This window comes from Erithacus rubecula, assembly GCF_903797595.1.
Source record: "Erithacus rubecula genome assembly, chromosome: 1".
Classification (NCBI taxonomy): Eukaryota; Metazoa; Chordata; class Aves; order Passeriformes; family Muscicapidae; genus Erithacus; species Erithacus rubecula.
Window position 1 is genome coordinate 85,225,080 of NC_136658.1, and position 20,735 is coordinate 85,245,814.

Genomic DNA, 20,735 nt, shown 5'->3' on the forward strand with positions numbered 1-20,735 from the left:
TTCTCAATATTGAAGCTTCCTCGGGGTCATGTCTAAGCCTTTCTTAGTGAAATTCCTGAAAGTCTCAATGCTTTGGTTGGGAAAGTTCTGCTAAACCTTTGAACAGCAATTTGCTGGAAGCTACCTGTCAGTTTGCTGCCCACTTTCCAGTAATTTAGACTAATGACTCGTCAACACCCCCCATTTTTTGTCTTTTGCATCTGTCTAGAAGGAGCTTTCTGCTCCAGTTACTGGTTTAATAACACAAGGCTATGTACTGAGGCAAAATTCTCACCCAGTCTTACTTGATTTGTCTCATGACTGTTTTCTAATATTAATTTTTAGTTTTTGAAAAACACTGTCCGAGCAACTAGTTCTAGGATATAAAGATTTGTATTTCTGAATTGGGGCATTGCTTCAGAGCTGTTCTGGACACTGGGTTTATGAAGGAAAGTTTTGATTATGTAAAAATCAGACCAGATTCACTAGCTATAAGAAAGGCGGCTGTGAGCAACATCAGAAATCCTTTTATGCAGTTTTTGCTTAGCTGAAATTTTGGTTTCTGCATTATGGAAGGTTTGTCCCAGAGTTGCTACCTATCAGTGTTTTACCAGACAGACAGGGAATTAGACTTGTGTCTGGTGATTTGTTGTATCATCAATGTGCTGAATGTTGAGGCTGGGAAATACAGCCTGCAGAAAGAGCCTGGATTAGGCCATTTGGCAGGTTTGTTCTTGCTCATGATCTTCCCTGAGGTGCCTTTGTGGTGTAGCTGCCATCTCACTGCCCTTGGCAGTGGCACTCTGGGGCATCATTGGGCTTTTCTGGCTGGAGGACAGTCATGGATTGTCATGGACAGCTGTGGATCGTGGCAGCTGGGAAGAGGGAGCAGCAAAGCTCCCCCATGAGTGGCCTTCAGGCACAAGTGTGTGTGTTGGGTTGATGTGGTCAGAAATGTGCATTCCATCACCATCTGTTAAAACCAGGTGAGGTAGTGATTCCTTATCTCCGTGGCACACTTATCTGCTAATGGGCCTTCTTCAAAACCAGGTGGGGCAATCATCTTTATCTTTTCCCTCCAGGAAGATACCATCTGCTGCTGGCCCATTGAGTCCCACTGTGTGACTGATAAAATTACATCATCCCACTGGGAGATGCTGCACCCAGGAGGAGGAGCCAAGCTTTTCCTACCTAGGTAAAAACCTAAGAGATTTGGAACTGAGATTTGGAACACCAAGGTACCTTCTTTCCACTGGATTCCAGAGGAAAGCTGGACCTTCCCACATCATCCCTGGACCTTCAGAGGAAAACTGCACCTTCTACAGGAGCACTGCTCCAGCTGAACCACATCTACCACTGCAGGAGGACTGTATCCACCATTTAATGGGACTGCTACCAACACCCTGACTGACAAGGTGTCAGGCTGTATTCTGACTCTGTCAGTGTTTTGTGATTGTTCTTTGTAACACTGTATTTCTATTTTAATTTTTCTAATAAAGAACTGTTACTCCTAATTCCCCTATCTTTGGCTGAGGGCCCCTAAATTTCAAATTTATAATAATTTGGAGGGAGGGGGTTTAAATTCTCCATTTCAAATAGAAACTTCTGCCTTTATTGGCAGATACCTGTCGTTCAAACCAGGACAGTGTGACATCAGCTACCTCTCCATGAGGGCTGTGGCAAAGGGCTGGGTGCCCTCAGCACCCCCTGCTCTGTGGCACATGGACAATGAGGGTCAGGGTGCTATGAGCTGTGTGTGCAGTGGGGCAAAACATCCATGAAGGCGACTCCTTGGCACATGCTTCAGTCTCTAAATAGCCAGCAAGTTGGGTGCAGACAGAAACCTGCATGAAGATGAGTGCCTGGGGACACACAAGGACATGCACTCTCCTCTTGCTGCAAAAGCTGGAGTCAGCAGGGTGACAAAAAGCAATCAAGCCACTGGAGTCCCTTTTTGTTCCTATTGCTGTAAAAATAATGCTAGTGGCAGATTTGTCTCTCCATCTCCCAGCCCAAAATTGTCCCAGGGGCTGGATTTCTCTCCCAGATTACTCTGATTGGCAGCCCTTCACCTGCTTCAGGGAAATGACCCACAAAAGGCAAGACCTTTGGGCCAGATGGAGGGACAGGGATTTTAAAGCCCTTGCAGGACAAAATACTGGAGGGGATTGTCATCTGTGTGGCTTTTCAGCAGAGACTTCTTCATTCTCCAGGAAAACATGCTAAAATGTTAGGAGAGCTTCCTAAAGAATACCTATAGCAAACAAACCTCTCTGTGTGTTGGTACAGCCCTTACCACAAAGCATCTTTCTGCTGCCACTGTGCAGCTAAATCAAGGGTGAATCCTCCATTACTGCTGGGTTATGCTTCTGCCAGATTATTCTTCTGATGATTTAGTGAGTTGAACTGTGCATGTGAAGATGATTTTGGAGTCATGGTGTTAGAGGTGGTGAGAGTTGCCCCTGGAAGGGATGAAGGGCAAAGAAAGGCTTTTCTTGGTGCTGAGATGTCACAGAGTGTCCCAGCCTCATCTGACCTGACTGTCAACATTGCATGGTGTCTCCCCATCCCCTGTGCTGTGTCTCAGTCAGTCAGTGAGAGGGTGAATCAGGAGATCAAGCAAAATGATGGGAAAACTCTTTCTTTATTTTCCCTTGGCATATTTGCTGCCAAAGCTGGTTCCCTGATCTGGACCACTGCATGAAGGGCTGTGTAGGCAGACACAGCAATGTGGGGAAAAGCAGGGCACAGTTTGCTTAACCCACTTTTGCTGTTAAAAAATCATTCACTGTATTGGAGTTTCACAGAAGCTAAGTTTTATTTTTCTAAGAAGACATCTCCTTGAGTAAGCACTGACGCTTTCTGTGGAGTCAGCAAAGAAAAGAAAAGGCTTTTGGTGGCTTCCAGGTGCTGTTCCTTTAGGTTTAAGGAACCAGGTGCCAGGTGGACTGGGTTTTTCTGAGTAAATAGCAAGACACAGCAGTGGTATTTTTGAGGTTTGCATCATCATATTATTTCCAAGTGGTGGCAGTAAGCAAAGCCTCTCTTCCCAGTACTCCTAAATGAAGGTGAACATGTGGCTGTCTGCCTGAAGGTGAGCCCCGTGTGCAGTGTCTGTGCCCTTGTGGACTGCTTACAGCTGCTTTGCCACTGTGTGTCCAGCTCTGCCCCATGAGCAGGAATACTCAGCCTGATGTGGCCAGATATCCTGTAGTATGATCCAAAGGGTACATCCCTTTCCAATGAATGTCTGGATATGAATGTTAGCCATTCTGATACTAAAAATATATAATGTCCCTCCAAAATACAGCTATAACTGCATAAAGTGTTTCTTTAAGTTGATTGCAATGTCCTTAGGCCATTTGCAATATTACTGGAAAAAAGAGCTTTTAATACACAGATGCCACACTCATTTTCTGTTCCTTATTAGATATATATTCAGATAAATAAATTTTATATTATTGATGTCCATCTTGTTTACTCCTCCTGGATCATCTGTAACAGGAGGTTGAAACTACTGCACTTGTGGCAAAACAGAGTTTTTGCTGTGAAGTTTTGAGCATAATGACTGTTTACCAGGAAAATGGTTTTTATGAATCCAGCCTTGTTCCCTGCAGTGAGGGGAGCCTGCTGGTCATGTCTTTGGCCTCTGGCCCTCCTGCTGACCCCAGGTGTGCTGTCCCTCCTGTGTGCCAGCTCTGCTGTACCAGCACATTCTGGTTCCCAGCACCTGCAAGGAATTAAAGAGCACTGACACACTCCCTGGAGCTGGGCGCTCACCGTACAGTACAGCGACACAAAAGCTGAAATTCCTTTCACATGAGCACATGGGTACATCTGCTTGCAATCATCTTCCTGCAGGCAGCCAGCCTGATCCAGGAGAAATGTGATTCTCCAGAGCTGGTCCAAGGAGTGCTGGGTAGAGGCTTGCAGCCAGGGGGCTGGGATTTGGGAGAGGCAGAATAACGCGCCTTTCAGGCCCGGCATCCCCACCAGCCCCTGCTGCGGGAGGCAAGGCATGCTGAAATAAAGAGAAACTTGTTCTCTTGGTCATTTCTTCTGGCCAGGCATTCCCATCGTGGCAAGGAGACAGGAAGCGTATTGCACTAAAGGTAAACTGATAAAATATTTGTCTGCTGGAGGAAGGGGAGGAATGTCAAAAATGTGTCCGTGTTCTTTAGAAAAAAATATTGTGCTGTCTTACTCCTTTCCTGACAACAACTGTGGGGTGTCATAAAGAAATGTTTCAGGCTTCAGTGATCTGTAGCCTCATGCAGGGCATTTTCCTTGCTGGAAGGATGCTCTTTGTCTGTGCACCCCTGTGTGTGTACACACTGGTGTGTGAGTGCACGCTCTGCAGTGGAGGAAATGACTGAAAGTGTTAGAAGTGAGTGAACATAGAAGGGATACTAGCAGAGTCTCTGGGAAGTCTATTGTTTGTTTGTCATTACTTTCTTTGTTGCAGCTGACCAGAGAAAACAATTTAAAAAATCACTTCTTTGAAATGTGCAGTTTGTAACAGATGTCTTATAGTTTGTGTACTTCTGTAGATTTGTCTCATTCCATGTTAAAACTTGCTTTTCATGCTGCTACACAAGAGGACTGAAGAAGTAATTTATAGGTACAATTAAGAATGCTGTGTTTGGGGAAAAAAAGGGAGAGTATTTGTAGCAAAAGGAAGCTTGACAATCGAGTGGCTCAGCTTCATTGTGATTTTTTAAAAGCAAGGTGAAGGCAGCAGCCACAGTGTACTTTAATCTTCAAATCTGATCATCAGTTAATATGTTTGTAAAGGTTCAGTGTCCCCACCTCCTCAGGCTGGATTTTACCAGCTCCTAGTCCAGATAGCCCAAAGGCTTGAGCCAGGTTTGCAGAAGACATTTAAAACTCAGTGATGCAGTTGTAGCCACAATGCTCCAAGGGCACATGCATCCCAACCCAGCCACAGCATCCCTACAGCTGGACTGATTAAAATGGTCTGAAGTGCCAGCTCACCCCATTCTGCAGGCTGGGCAAGGGGACCTGTGCAAGGCAGCCTGATCTGTGTATGCTGTTTGGAGGCATGTGGTTAAATCAGGCATGGGCTGCTCCTAAACTCTTTGAACTGAACTTTTGCTAAGACCTCCTAAGGTCTTGATTTCAGCCAAGCCATATTCTTGGCCTCAAACAAGTACTTAATAAAGACAACAGTTCTCATGAGTAAGTCTTACTCTGAATTTTTTTTAAGAATTTTTCTTGTTTAGGGAAGTTTTGGTAAGGTGGAAGAACACCATCCCTTAACTAGTGCAGAGAGCAGTGATGGACAGATAATGTTAAAAAAAAAATTGGCATGCAGAGGTTCTGCATATTTTACCATGGCAGTTTATTCACACACATTCATATAGAGTTTTAAGGTGATTGTAGAATGATCTGTGCTAGTGCATGAAAATTCAAAAGGAAACATCTGTCATTAAAAACCAATAGAAAAAGGCATTTATTTAGCACAGACTGAAATATAGAAATGCTTGCGTGCTGTGTTTGGCTTGATTTACTATAGGGAAGATTTAATGATGTACAGAGGGGTTGTCTGTAAGAAACTGTGTGGGGTCTGCAGTTTTCTGGGGCTTCTCACGTGAGTGTTCATTTGGGTGTTACAACATACTGACACTCTAATAAATCCACCACAGCACTTTTTAAAGGCCTCATACTCTCAATTATTTTTTTAATATAACTTCATTCCCTGTGAATACTAATGTGGATATACAGAGATGAGAGTCTTTCTGATGACAGACAGATGGGAGGCCTTTGAGGCTGTGGCCTCTGAAAATATTGATTGCCAAGTGTGGGTACTGAGAAAATATGCTGAAGTTTTCAGAACTGACCAGTTAACAGAGCACACATCAAACCTGGATTTTGAGTTATAGGAAGGATAAACCCTTGTGTCAGTCCTCCCCTGTGGCAGCCAGCTCTGATGTCTGGGTCTCACTGTAGCTATGGGAAAATGCACATCTGTGTTCCTTTGCTTAGTGAAGGCTGTGCTTACAGAGAATATTCTTACCACTCACCACACAGATTTCATCCTCAGCAGGAGAATAAATTTTCATTCTTGGCAGAAGCACAAGCACAAGTCTTTAACTTTGGGCAGTAAATGGGATTTGTCAAGGCCTTGTAAAATCACTCTTGCCTGTTGGTCTTTCTAATGTTACAGCACTGCCCTTTGCCTCCTCTGCCTCTTACTTGCAGCCTCTCTGTTCCTTGAAGTGCTGTCATCAGACACAAACCTTTTTCAGGTATTGCCTGAAGCCACTGCTGAACATTTGATGGGAAAATAATATTGGTTCTGTTGGAGGAAAGTTGGCTTCAGCTGGCATTTTTGTATAGATTTGGAGAAATTCTTTTTTTAGATGACTTGTGAATGAAGTAACTCTACACTACCACCTGTCTTCTCCTTCCTTTCACATCCAAGAGAGATACATTGATTTTAAGGCTAGATGACATCACTCTGGCTGACCATATGCATAATTCAGGTCCTCTGACATCCCTGTATAAAGTCATGTTTCAGGATCAAGAAGAGTACCTGTGACAGAGATTGTCTTGTTACAAGCAAAACCTCTCCTTGATTAAGAAAGATCCCCATAGTACAGGACAATTCTTTAGAAGTTGTGCCAGTATTAACTCCACCTGATGTTTCCCCCTAGAAGCTACTCTGAGCCCATTACACATCCAATTCTGTTCAAAGTGTTCCACTACTTACACATACATTCTCCCTGCAGAGAATTCAGATACCAATAAGCAAAATACATACGTTTCACAAATCAATAAACAGCCTCAGATTATTTGGGATCATTTGTTCCTGAAGCTGCCCATATAGTTGGGGAAAGGAATAGGAAGATAAGTTTTCCAACATATTTGCTATGCAGAAAATATGCTTAGATCTTTGATTAATATTCCTAGTTTGTATTGTTTATTTACATATAAAAAATTAGTCCTCTGGAATGAGAGCTTATTTTTAAATGAAAATATATGATGTTTAATTGGAGAATGGAGATGAACAGGAGAGAGACAGCTTGGATGAAATAATAAGAGCAGGAATTTGTTCATAATAGAACCAAAATGAAGGTATTCTGTCAGCCTTGGTTTTAATCTGTTTCTTTTTTTAGCCTTGCCTGGAGCTGCCAGTGCGCTCACAGGGAAATCAATCTACGCCTTGGGCAGTGGGATCACTCCATGGCTAGGGAGGCTGATTGATTGTTTCATGTATTGAGACTGTAGGTTTGATGGGGATTCTATAGGAATGGTGACAGCAGGGGAGATTTGAGGGCTTTGGCTTCTTTACTGAAATACATACCTTACAACATATGTTCTTTCTTTTCAGATAAAAAGTCCTCTCTCCACTGCTGATTTATCTCTTCTTTTTGCTGTGTATTTTTCATCTCTTTTGTGCATTTCTCTCCTTCCTCTTTAAATATTTCAGTATGGATTGTTTCAAGTAAAAAATAAGATTAATAAATTATGTAAGATTAGGCTTATGGAAAAGCTTTTCCATGGACACATTTAGTGGCTTTGCAATAATGAAGTGATTTGCTTGCATTTGGTGTTTGTTTTCTTTAAGTGTAAAATTATTTCTCATGACATGGCAAACTCAAACACCATGACAAAATTTTCATATGAAATTATCAAGGGTACTAAACCCAAACACAACTGTTGTATTTAAATCAGCAGAACCAGGACTCTTATCTAGGTGCCAAAACTTTGCACAGCAGCCAACAAGTCTCTGAAAAATGTGCTCCTGTGATGGGTACTTCAAAGTATGACTGTTCTGTCATTTTCTCTTAATTGAAAAAGACTAAACAGCAGAAGGTTTCCTATCTGCTCCAGTCTCCTCCCTGCTGTCCAGGGAAGCATTAGAGTCACCATCCCTGGAAGTTTTTAAAGGATGCATGAATTTGGCATTTAGAGGCATGGTGTAGTGGTGGACTCAACAGTGAAGGTTAAAGGCCTTTCCCTACTAAGTGTTTCTGTCATTACCATTTCTGGCTAATGAGTGGTTACCAACAACTGAAATTCACAAAGGGTAACAACACTGGAATGGACTCTCTGTGGAGATGGTGGGGTCACCATCCCTGGGAGGGTTCAAGAAACAATTGGACGTGGCACTGCATGCCATGGTTTAGTTGACCAGGTGGTGATTGGTCCATGGTTGGACTTGTTGATCTTGGATGTCTTTCCCAATCTAAGTGATTCTGTGTGATTACCAGCATTAAAGTTATATTGTTGTCCCTGTATCTACATTAATCAACATAGAAATTAAAAGTTTAAGTGACATCTTTATGAAGATGTTTCTATTCCAGTTATAACTTAAGTAAAAATAAATGATCTAATACCACTTTGTGGCTTCTCCCAGTCTGTCATAGAGTCATTACTGTGCTTGTGCCACTTCTGCAAGGTAAAACAAATCCTCAAAGATTTGTCTGTGTGTTTACTCACTGCTGTATGGCTAAACCCCAACCTGGACTCACACATGAGAGAAAGAGATTGGTGTCATCAGGGCATAAGGACATTACCCAGTTCAGGTCCTCCCCAATTCAAAATATAATTCAGGACTATGTACTGCATTTCATATTCTAGCAAATAATGTGTACTACACATTCTAGCAAATAATTACCAGGTGAAAGCATTATGTGGTAACATTACCTAATAAAAAGGCAGTCACTGTCCTTTACTCAGGAACAATACTTCAGATCTGCCATGAAGGATGTGAAAATGTGTTAAACCAGGACAGCGTTCTTTAAAGCAAAAATCACTGTGGTCCTTTCTAAAATAAAAAAGGAGTCAGACACAAAGATTTGTAATGGCAGGTCTTGAGAGGGGAGGAGGTGAAAGAATTTTGTGTTGATTTTGGTAAAAGTAAGTGATTGAATTGCTCATTCCAACTTGAAGAATTACATCCTCAAAATTCATCTCTCTGAAGCGTGATTAACTTTCAGATTAAAGCTGATATCTGGTCTGGCCCAGAAACTGAGTGGCCTGACCCAAACAGTGGCTGTCTTGCCCACCAGGACATTTTTGATGGAAGTGGAACATCGTGCTGGAGGTAGATGGCAGCATCTTATCTTCTCTGTGCCGTCCTCTGTGGTAGCAGTCCCAGGGCAAAAGAGCAATTATGCCAATGCCTGGAGGAGCAAGCAGGGACTCTGGAGCCCTGTCTACATTGACAAGGGCAGGCAGGTTCTTCTGCTCGGGTGATGGAGAGTCAGCATGGGTTCAGGAGTTGTGCAGTCCTGCTAGCACAGGGAGAGCTAGTGTGAGCTGGGTTATTCAGCATGGGTATATCCATGCTGTTATTCAGGATCAGAGACCAGCAGCCTTCCTTTCTGTGTCTCACCAAACACAGGCCCAGGAGAGCAAAGAGCTGGGGATGACGTGCCCACCTTTGCAGCGGAGCCACATTTCTGTATAACTGTTTTGGGACATCCAGCCATAGAGTGGGATTTAATCTTTCTGAGATAAATGGGATTCCACAGGGCTCTTGTGATTAAAAATGCATGTGTGCATGAATACTTGCAGGGTGGGTGCCTAAATGATGACAGCAGGGAAAACCCCTCCCCTCCAATTTCCATTGCCCGCAGCCAGCCGCCCTTTGAAGTCGCTGGCAGCCAGGGACAGCTGGGTGCAGTGGGGCTGCACAGGGAAGATTAAAGATGCCATGATCCCTTACTCAGAGCACAGAGAGTGCATTCTCCTGGAAACAAACTGAACTGTAAATCAGAGAGGTAATCCAACATCAGATGAGCAGGAGCATGGGCTTGTTCACAGGCAGGGCATTGGTGACACTGGGAAGGACAGATACAGAGCAGAGCCAGCAAGAGCGGCCACAGAGCAGATCAAGGCAGGTGTAAGGTCACATGTGATAAAGTCAGGAAGACAAGTGAGGTTTCTTCTCTAATAACCTGAGAATCAGGCTCGCAAAGCTCGTTTTGACCCGAGGAGGAGCAGTCACTGCCCTGTGCTGTGGGTGACTCTGCTGTATTTTGTATTTTGGATGTTTGGGCAGACGTTTTGCATCCCCTGGGCCCGCCTCGGGCAGACTGGCAGTGCTGCTGAAAACTGCAGCCCATGTGATTCCTACCTGCCTGAGAAGGCAGCCAGGGGAGAGCAGCTTGTTTTGTTTATGCTGAAAATACCTGGCACACCCCAGGCAATGTTCCAGCTCCTCACTTTTGAAACGTGGGCTTCAAACTGAGCCAAGGGTGGCAGCAGCTCTCTGGCATGTTCCCCTTTTCCTTCCCCATGACATTGCACACACTTTATTCCTTTTCAAATAAAGCTCACACATTTTTACAGCAAGTGCTGCAGCTCTCTGAGGCTGCTGGCTGTGCTGGTGAGGTTGCACTGGAGCTGCACAGGGAGGGAAACCTTGGGCAGACCTACTAGAGATTCACCTGTCACCATCTCAGGCTCTCTGCTCCTCAGAAGGCAAACCTGTTCTGCTAGTAAACTTCTCTGCACAGGCTGAAACCCACTCTAGAACATGCCCACATTTAACCAGTGTAATCACTAAGATTTAAGATTTTTTGCGTTTCCTAATTTTTGAGTAGGTGCAGCTTGTTTGTTAGGTGTGTCTACGGTTTTTTTTTTGGTTTTTTTTTTTTTTTTTGTTTGTCCAGGGGTTTTTCATGCGATTGTGTGAGCATTCTGAATAATAAAATAAGGCAACGAACACAGGTTAAAAAAAAATGCTCAAAGTAAGTGTTAAAAAAGTAAATGAGAAGCATTAAAAAAGTGTCCCAAGTGACAGCAGTAAAGGAAAGGATAATTTGAATGAAATCAGGCCGCGTCAGAAAGACATGTATTAATATATTACAGTCCCTCTCCATCTCCCTTCCTGTTAAAACTGACACACAGGCTTGCTATATGCTTCCAGGTTTATCCTAAAAGTATGCTGGAGGCAGTGGAAGAGAAGAAGGAGAAGGATTTCTTAGAGAGAGAATGTTTCTATCCCTCTGTGGAAAGGAAGCAGCCATGATCTGATAACGTTGCTGAGCTAATCTGCTTCTCACTGTGCTTATCACCAGAGCAGAAAGGCAAATTCTGCAGTGAGGGCAGCAAAGCCCTGTCAGTCAGTGAAAGGAGGAGGATGGACAGACCAACAGACACCATTTCTTATCTGGCAGGCTCAGACAGAAGCTGAGAAAAATATCAGCAGTAGCCAAGCAGGAGAAAAAAAAAAGCTATTTTAAGCTATTTTCTATGAAAAAATATGAGCCCTAATATTTATTACTAAAATGGACCAAAGAAATAGTGCAACCAGTTGGGCTGAAATGTGTCCCAAACCTCTGCCAAGGACAATGAGACTCACTGCTGACAACAAATAAACTTTTTGTTGAAGAAAAGGTGTTTGCCTTGGGACTTGAGGCTGGTCCTGTCACTATCAGGACTCCTCTGGGGCAGTGGAAAAAATACTAGGGAACTCAAAATATTTTGGAAAGAACTGACTGATTATTTAAATATCCTTCCTTCTGTTTGGAAGGAAAACACAGCTCCTGCAGTTTTCTTGGAAAAGGCTGCAGAAAATGATTTGGAGTGCCAAGTGCCTCTCCCCTAAGGCAAGCCTCTACCTGGACAATATGGCTGGGAGATTTATAAAAACCTAATTAGTAGAAAGTAAAAAATTTTCTGGGTGTTAGGGACACTGTTCAGTACTACTATGTTCTTGATCAAATGGATCATTTTAGTGGATTGTTAAAATCTACATTGTGCTTATTTGCAAAAGATGAAGTGCCATCTCCTGCACTCCCTGGACAGTTTCCAATTTATCTATTTGCCTATTAAGTTATGCTGACATTGAGCCTCATTATTTTAAGTTTCATTATATTTGGTGGGGAGAGTGTTTCTTGGAAATCCAAATTTGGAAGTCCTGTGACTATATGAGATTTAATGTACACTGTATTTAAGAACACTTCTGTGATGAAACACTTAAAATCATGAATCCTAATAAAGAAAGAGGGAAAGAAACCAAGATCAGTATTTTTATTATATTTTTTCTTGTGCTTGGAATTACTGAATATCTTGAATAGCCATTATGGATGCTATCTCTTACATTTTAATGAGCAAACCACAGTTCTCTCAACAGTTACTGTGATGAGAGACAAAAGCAGAGGAGTGTTTGCTATTAAGAGATCTCTTTGTACAAAATTTTAGGTGAAATGTAGAATATTAATAATATTACTACTAATAATAATAGTAATAGTAATAGTAAAACACTTTAAAAATTCATCAGTTAAAGAGCCACACATGCCCATACCATTTCAGGCAGCTTAAGTTTAAACTGTTGAGCTTAAAACCAATATGTGTAAACTCAGAGATCACAAAGATAAAATGGGGTTGCCTGAGAAGTCATCAAACCTGCTGCAAGTTGAAGAACTATTTAAAATTCTAGAGCCTTCTTTGTTTACTCTGAAAAACATACACTTAGTCCTGCAGGCTCCAAAGACAAAGCTGGCAAGTAGCAGACTCAGCTACCAGAATTTCTTCAGTGAGCTCCTTGCCTTGCTCCTGATTGTGTATTCTTGAAGTCAGGTTCAGAGTGGTTTCCACTGGATTGCTCCCAAATTTTTGCCTCAGGCCTGCAGGACCATAGCCCTCAGTCTAACCCCATACTGGGAAAGTAATGAACCCACCAGCTCCATCCTGCTATCCTGCTGCAGGCATTCCTCAATTCATGGTCCTTGTTGTGCTGAGGTACTTGATGGAGCTCACACCATGAATGAAAGGGGCCCTGCTCACTGCTCCTCATTCCAGAGCTGTCTGGGGAACAGTCCTGCTGACAGCATTAATTAACATCTTTCAGCAAAATTTCAACATCAAGGGTCTACTGCTGTCACCAGTGGTGATGAAAGATATTTAACCAAATGACATCATTAGTACAGACTTGATTACCTAATGCCCTTGAGAATGCTGCCCAACCAGAACACAGAGAGCTTCCAGCACTGGTGTGCCAATGGAGGCAAATAAAACCCTAAAACAAGCCTGAAATGCCTCCATGCACAGAATCACACAGAATCACACAGAATCACACAGCTGGAAGGGACCTTTAAGATCCTCAAGTCCAACCCATGCCCTAACACCTCAACTAGACCATGTCACTGAGTGCCATATCCAGTCTTTTTTTAAACACATCCAGGGATGGTGACTCCACCACCTCCCTGGGACAGACAATTCTAGTATTTTATCACCCTTTCTGTAAAAAACTTTTTCCTAATATTCAACCTGTGTTTCCCTTGGCACACCTTGAGACCGTGTCCTCTTGTTCTGTTGGTTGCTGCCTGGAGAAAGAGACTGACCACACCTGGCTACAATCACCATTCAGGGAGTTGTAGAGAGTGATAAGGTCACCCCTGAGTCTCCTTTTCTCCAGGCTGAACACCCCCAGCTCCCTCAGTCATCCCTCACAGGGTTTGTGTTCCAGCTCCTCACCAGCCTTGTTCCCTCCTCTGGATGTGCTCAAGGGTCTCAAGGTCCTTCCCAAACTGAGGGGACAGAACTGGGCACAGCATTCAAGGTGTGACCTCACCAGTGCTGAGTACAGGGGCAGATTGAGCTCCCTGCTCCTGCTGGCCACACCATTCCTGACACAGGCCAGGGGCCATTGGCCTCTCGGCCACCAGGGTCACTGCTGGCTCATGTTCAGTCACCTGTACCAGTGCCCCCAGGTCCCTTTCTGCCTGGGCACTGTCCAGCCCCACCATCCCCAGCCTGTAACACTGCAGGGGGTGATTGTGGCCAAAATGCAGGACTCTGCACTTGGATTTACTAAACTTCATTCCACTGGACTCTGCCCATCCATCCAACCAGTCCAGGTCTCTGCAGGGCCCTCCTCCCTTCCAACAGATCAACATGTTCCCAGCTTATTGTCTTCTACAGCTTCACTAATGAAGATTCAACACCCTCATTCATGTCATCCACAAAAATACCGAACAGAACTGGCCCCAGCACAGAGCCCTGGGTGACACCACTGGTGACTGATCCCAGCTGGATGCAGCACAGTTCACCACCCCTCTCTGGGCCTGGCCATCCAGCCACAGCACAGAGTGCTCCTGTCCAAGCCATGGGCTGCAGCTTTTCCAGGACTGTGCTGTGGCAGACAGTGCCAAAGGCTGTGCTGAAATCCAGGTACACAACACCCACAGCCTTTCCTGCATTTACAAGGTGGGTCACCTGGTCATAAAAGGTTAGTCAAACATGACCTGCCCCTCCTAAAACCCTGCTGGCTGGGTCTGATGCCCTGGCCATCCTGTAAGGGCTGTGTGATGGCACTCAGTATAAACTGTTCCATAACCTCACCAGGTACTGAGGTCAGGCTAACTGACCTATAGCTGACCTATAACTGACCAGGATCCTCCTTCCCACCCTTTTTGTGAATGGGTGTCACATTGGACATCTTCCAGTCATCTGGAACCTCACCAGTGAGCCAGGACTCATGGTAAATGTTGGAGAGTGGCTTTGCAAGCTCCTCTGCCAGCTCCTTCATTACCCTGGGATGGATCCCATCTGGCCCCATAGATTTATGAACACCTAAGCTGCTCAGCAGTTCTCTGACTGCCTCCTCCTGGATAACAGGGGGACCATTCTGCTCCCTGACACCTTCTGCCAATCCAGGAGAATAGTTGTCCTGAGGACAAGCCATCTTCCCACTAAGGACTGAGGCAAAAAAGACATTAAGCACTTTCTCCTTCTTCTCTTCCACAATTACTAAGCTCCCAACAAAGGTTGGTCTTAGCCTTCCTTTTGTCGTTAATATATCTGTAAAAGCATTTTTTATCATTTTTACAAAAGTTGCCCAATTAATTTCTAACCGAACTTTGGCCTGACTAATTTTTTTCCTACATGCCCATCAACCCCTTTACATATTTTCTGAGACACCTGCCTCTCTTTCCAAAAATGATACGTCCTCTTTCAATTCCTAAGCTCCTTCAAAACCTCACTGCCCATCCAGGCTCTGTGTTTTCCTTGTTGACTTGTCTTTTGGCATACAGTTTGTTCCTGTACCCTCAAGATCTGTGTTTTGAAGCACATCCACCTTTCTTGAACTCCTTTGTTTTTAAGGGCTGCTTTCCAAGGAACTCTCTGAATAAGTCTCCTGAATAGGCCAAAGTCTGCCCTATGGAAATCTAGGATGTTTTATTGATGATCCTCCATATTTCACCAAATATCAGGAACTTTATCATTTCATGATCACTGTGCCCCAAACAACTTCCAACTACCACATCTCCCACCAGCCCATCTCTATTTGCAAACAGGTCTAACATAGTCCCTCCCCTGGTGGGCTCACTCACCAGATGTGACAAAAAATTATCCTCCACACACTCTAAAAACTTCCTGGACTGCCTCTTTCCTGCTGTATTAAGTTCCCAGCATGTGTCTGGCAGGTTAAAGTCACCTACAAGAACAAGGGCTGGTGATCTTGGTGATGCTGAAGAAAGGGAGGTTTTAAAGAGAGCAGTGTCACTGCTAATGGAGAGATCCCAGGAAAACTCAGCAGTATTCCAGCTGTACACACAGCAACTGTGTTTTTCATGGTAAATAACAGAAAGAGGCACTGCCGGCATGTCAACAAACTTGGATAATCACTTGGGGGTAAATATTTGGAATAACAATACAGTGGTTGCAAGCTCAGCAGAAACATATGTGCCTTACTACAATACTGGGACAACACTGCCTTAAGTCCTTAAAACAACCTGAAAAGAAATAGAGATTGCTCCTGGGAAAACATCCTTCACCTTTCACTCCTGCCTTTGAAAAGAAGTCCTGTTGTGTTTTTTTTTTCACTTTATGGCAAAATCTTCTGTCCCCTGAACTGAGAAAATGACCTCTTCTTGAAGATACTGCACTAAGTTTAAACCTGAGAGTTATAGTCTTCTGTCAATCACTTCTTCCATTACTAGGCCAATAAATTTCTACAATAACCTTGTATTTGAGTCAATCCCTTCTCTGGGTTTCACAAGATTGCATTTTATCCCATCAGTTTCTTCCAGAAGAGGTTCTGTGCTTTGTATTTCCTTGGCCAAGAGGCACAAAGCACCTGAAGTTCTGCAGAGCCCCAGCTCCTGCACAAGGCTTGTTACAAGCCAACCAGCTGAACAAAACACCCTTTGCCATTACCAGCACAGCAGTAAACCATGAATATTCATGAGTTATTGCCCTGGTTTTATAAGTTAACTCCATCACAGCTTTTCCATGTAGTCCTGCATATGTGCTCTTCACTTCTGTCCCTTCTAGCTATATTCTATGAATAACTATCCTAAAAGCTCTGGTGGTTTTACCATTAACCTGATGAAAGAGTGCATTGATTCAGGAGAAGGGACATTTGTTCCAACACACAGTGCTGTCTGTTGACACTTGAAGAATGGGAAAAAACACTCTGAAACAGTGACAGAAAAGATGAACATGTTCCAATTCACATTTGCATGGGAGTTGAGCTGGGACCCCAGTCTCCTATGGGAGTTCTTCCATCACAGGGATAGATGTGGCTCCTGCAGAGAGCAAGAGGAGCTTGGGGTGGAGCTGTTGTTGGACTTTGGCACTGCCACTTGGACTGGGACAATGGAATCATAGAACGATTTGGCTTAGAAATGACTTTAAAGATCTCATTCCAACACCTCCCCACCATAAACAGGGACATCTTCCCAAAGACCAGATTGCTCAGACAGCCCCATTCAACCTGGCCTTCAACATTTCCAGGGATGGGGCATTTATAACTTCTCTGGGCAAGCAGTTCCAGGGTCTCCCCACCTCACAGTAAAGAATTTCTTCCTAATATTTAAACTTAACCTCTTCCAGTTTGAAACCCTTATCCTAGCACTTCATGCCCTTGTAACAAGTCTTTACAAAAAGGATGAGCAGAGATGCCTGAGCTTTAGTTCAGGGATGCTGGGGATGAAGGGCAGCAAGAGAAAAGCTTTGAGTGTAGATACAAGTGATTTTTTTCAGAAGAGGAAAGGTGTGGGGCAAACAGGAGTGATGCCCTGAAGCAGCATTTAGTCTGGGGCTGGGACACTGCTGAGGGACCTGCCCAATCTGGTGATTCTTCTGCATTTTTCAGTGAGTAGTGACGCCAGCCATGGGGTCTGGTTCCACTCCCACGATCTGCTGTGCCTGTATGGGTTCCACATCTCATCACAGGGAGTTGCCACAACACTGCACAGCTCCCCCTCTGTGCACTCATGGCTGTGTATATATATACACATACATATTCAATGTACATATTTATATACAAATGCAATATAGAGAGTATGCACTCTGTGTGTGTGTGTGTTCATCTGCAACTGATCTGGAACCAATCCTTCTATCATGGAGCCAAGGCCCCAGCACTTGCCAGATTTCTCACAAGTAGTTTACAGTGGGAGCCCAGCTCTCCCTCGCTCTCCTCTGGCACAGGTTCAGCAGGAGGTGAGATGCTCTTTATGGTCTCCTGAGTGCTGTGGGTCTCTGCTGCAAGGAAAGAGAGAGGTTTGTGTCCGAGCATGGGTAAGGAATTCATTAGAAATTCACCTGGGGTGTTTCTGGCATCTGCAGGAGAAAAAAACTGATAGAAGATTAATTGACCAAGGGAAGGTGAAAGTCCGATTTAGAAAAAGGCAAGAATAAGTTTAGGCATCATTAAAGCTATGAAACTGCTGAGCAAAGGCTCTTAGTTTGTGAATTTGGCTTTTGGTCCCTGAGTTCTTACAACTAAAACTGTCTATATATAGAAAAAAACAAAAAAAATCCAAATTATTTTTTAAAGGTAATCAGATAAAATGCATTGAGATCTTCTGTAGGTTTGGGCTGCAGGAGGGAGACAGAGAAAACCCTGAACTAAGTCACCTTTGGTTGATTCTGCTTATTTTTTCCATCAGGACAATCTCTCCATTTCCATGTACTGTTACAAGGGTCTGACAAACAGGGTTTATATTGAGAGCAATGCGAAATGACACAACCATTTTATTTTGTTTTTTTTTTTAAACTCCCCTGTCAGAAAAGTCTGCACGAGCTGCTGAAAGGTCTTTACCAGCCTCGCTGGACTGACCATGTGTAACTCCAAAAATAAAGTGCCCGCGGGGGTGGCCGAGCGCACGGGTGGGAGCCTGGTCCTGCCCATGGGAATCCCTCCCGCTGGGAGCGGGGTGCCTGGTCCCCGGGATGGATCCCGGGATGGATCCTGGCTGTCCGTGCCCTGCCCGGAGAGGGGAGCACAATCCCCCGGAATGGATCCCGAGATGGATCCCGGCTGTCGGTGCCCTGCCCGGAGCAGGAGGCACAATTCCCCAGGATGGATCCCGGCTGTCAATGCCCTGCCCGGGGCGCTGCCCTCGCCCCCGGCCCCGCCGCCTCCCCGCCCCTCCCCGCCCGGCGGGACCGACCCTTCCCTTCCCTTTCTCCACTCCTCCGTCCGTCCCTCCGCCTCCATCGTGTCCGTCTCCTCCCGCACAGGTGGCACTGCTCTCCTGGCCGCCCATGTCGCCGCTGTGTCCCCGCAGGGCCCTGCCCGGAGCCCCTCTCCTCCTCCTCCTCTTCCTCCTGCTGCCTCTGCTGTGCGCGGCCCCCGGTGAGTGAGCGCGGCCAGCGGGATGCGGGCAGAGCAGAACCGGCACGGAAAAACCTTCCCCTGGCATCCCCCGGGGCTGACAGCCTTCGGACCTTGCTACAAGCCTTGTGCAAGTTGGGCATCTTTTTAAAAAGGGGATTGTTTGCCAGCGCCTGGAGCATTTCGGAGCAGCCGAGCGCTCGCAGGTCTCCCGATGCGCTGCCGGTCCCGGGATCAGCAGGGTGACGCTTCCATGTGCTTTGGGGCAGGACGCCAGGCACGATATTGGAGCAGTCTGATTGTTAGCACAGCCCTCACCCAGTGACCAGGGGTTTTCAGCATTATCATGATGCTCCGGGTGTTGGTACTGGCACCAGCTGCAGTTTTCTGATGAAAAAATATAATTTAGTTGGTGAAAAAAGGCTGGTAAAGGGTTTCCCTTGCCAAAAGAGCTGGGGAGACGATGCTGGAGTGTCAGAAACTCCCCTGCAGTACACACTGTGCTCAAGTGTGGAAAGGGGAGCAAAGATAGTAAATTTCTCCTTCTTTGCCTGTTGAAGTAGAGCTACGACAAAAATACTTCTGGCAGTTTTTGAGAAATAATCTTTCGTTATTTTTGTTTCCTTCTCAGCAAATGTATGCATTTTATTTTAATTTGTCTAGATGTTGCAAGGGGAAATAAGCTTAAACTGATGCTTCAGAAACGAGAAGGTAAGTAAAGAGCCAGCAAAGTGCTTTCCTTTGTTTTTCCTCTGCTGCTGCCCCTGCACCTCCAGGAGTGCTGCAAGCACAGGGCCACACTCACTACAGGCCACTCCAAAACCTCCTGCTCAGGCTGAGCCTCTGCCTGTCTGTTTGGGATGTTGTGTCTAGCACAGACCCCTCTGAAATCCAGGATTCCCTGAGGCTGTTCTGCCTTTTGCTCTGCACAGAGCACAGCACTTTTCTAATGTGTGCATGGCAGACGTGGCATTTATCTGGTTGATCTGGGGAAGTCACAAACTTTTCCAAGGAATTATAATGCATGGAAATACTGCTGGCTCAGGCACAGGGAAGAATATGTGCAAACCTGGCTTGCCTATGATGCCTTGACTTGTTCTTTTTGTCTTCTTGGCTCCATGTGTGCTTCCTTTTTGGAAGACTGCTCTCTTACAGGAGAGATGATGGCCAAAGGCCCAGCAGTCAGAAGCATGGGATGGCTCACTGGTAAAGTGGTGGAAAAGATGCCAGCTGGGAACAAGATGCACCACAGCAGATGAAACATCCCAGAAGTTTTGGCTAGCTCCCCTCTGCTCTATGGCTGAAGCAAAGAATTTATACCCCCACAGAGGGGACTCCCACTTTCTGCCAGGCTTTCTAATTTTGTACTGGGCTTTTTTTTTTTTTTTTCTTTTTTTTTTTGTATCACCCCACACCTCTTACCAGCCTTTTCTGACTGGTTTCTAAAGTGAGCAGTACAGCTTCCCTTGCTGGCAGTGCCCCTTGTGTGACAGCTCATTCATGGGATCTTTGCTCAGCTGTCCCTCTTCCCAATAATAACATCCAGTTCAAGCTCATGGTGAGTTATCAGTTTCCAGCTTATCACTGCAGGACAGCCTACTGTTTCCCACTTACTGCAACAAGTCATCTATCACTTTTATCTTTGAAATCTCCTCTTCTCTGCAGTCCTTTGCCTTCCTCTGTGAGTCTGCCCAGCTCCTACTTCAGTGGTTTTCACGTCTCCACCTGTCTACCCCAGTCTCTTCCCTCACATCCTCCAAAAACCCCATGCACACCTGTGTTCCTGTTTCTCATTGAAATGAACCATCTGAAGGTAAGACTTCTCCTACTCCCACACACTTCTTGTTTCACAGCAAGATCAATACCATGTTTTACCATTTCCATGGGTGGCCAGGGGCCGGCCAGCCACAGAACCATAGAACTGTTAGATTAGAAAAGATCTCTAAGTTTAAGTCCAACCATTTACCCAGCAGAGCCACGTTCACTACTAAACCATGTCCCCAAGTGCTACATCTACATGTTTTACAAACACTTCCAGGGATGGTAATTCCCACACTTCCCTAGGCAAGTTATTCCAAAGCTTAACCATTCTTTAAGTGAAGGAATTTTTCCTAACATCCAATCTAAACCTTCTGTGGCACAACTTGAGACCATTTCTTCTCATCCTCTCATAGTCCTGTCATCCATGTCTCTGGAAAGTGCATCAATTCTT

General features: G+C 44.8%; 1 protein-coding gene across 3 annotated transcripts in view; it reads left to right on the forward strand.

Annotated features, from left to right (window-relative positions):
• The window catches only part of ECRG4 (ECRG4 augurin precursor), a 65,756-nt gene that overhangs the window by 41,736 nt on the left and 3,285 nt on the right, over positions 1–20,735 (forward strand). For 2 of the 3 annotated variants that reach the window (XM_079300764.1, XM_079300765.1), the window contains exons 2-3: positions 18,430–18,544; positions 19,187–19,234. In XM_079300764.1, the coding sequence (XP_079156890.1) occupies positions 18,454–18,544; positions 19,187–19,234 (139 nt within the window). In that variant the 5' untranslated portion in view covers positions 18,430–18,453. Of the gene's footprint in view, positions 1–4,070; positions 4,092–18,429; positions 18,545–19,186; positions 19,235–20,735 lie in introns of those variants that run through there. The other variant, XM_079300763.1, reaches the window with a different exon arrangement.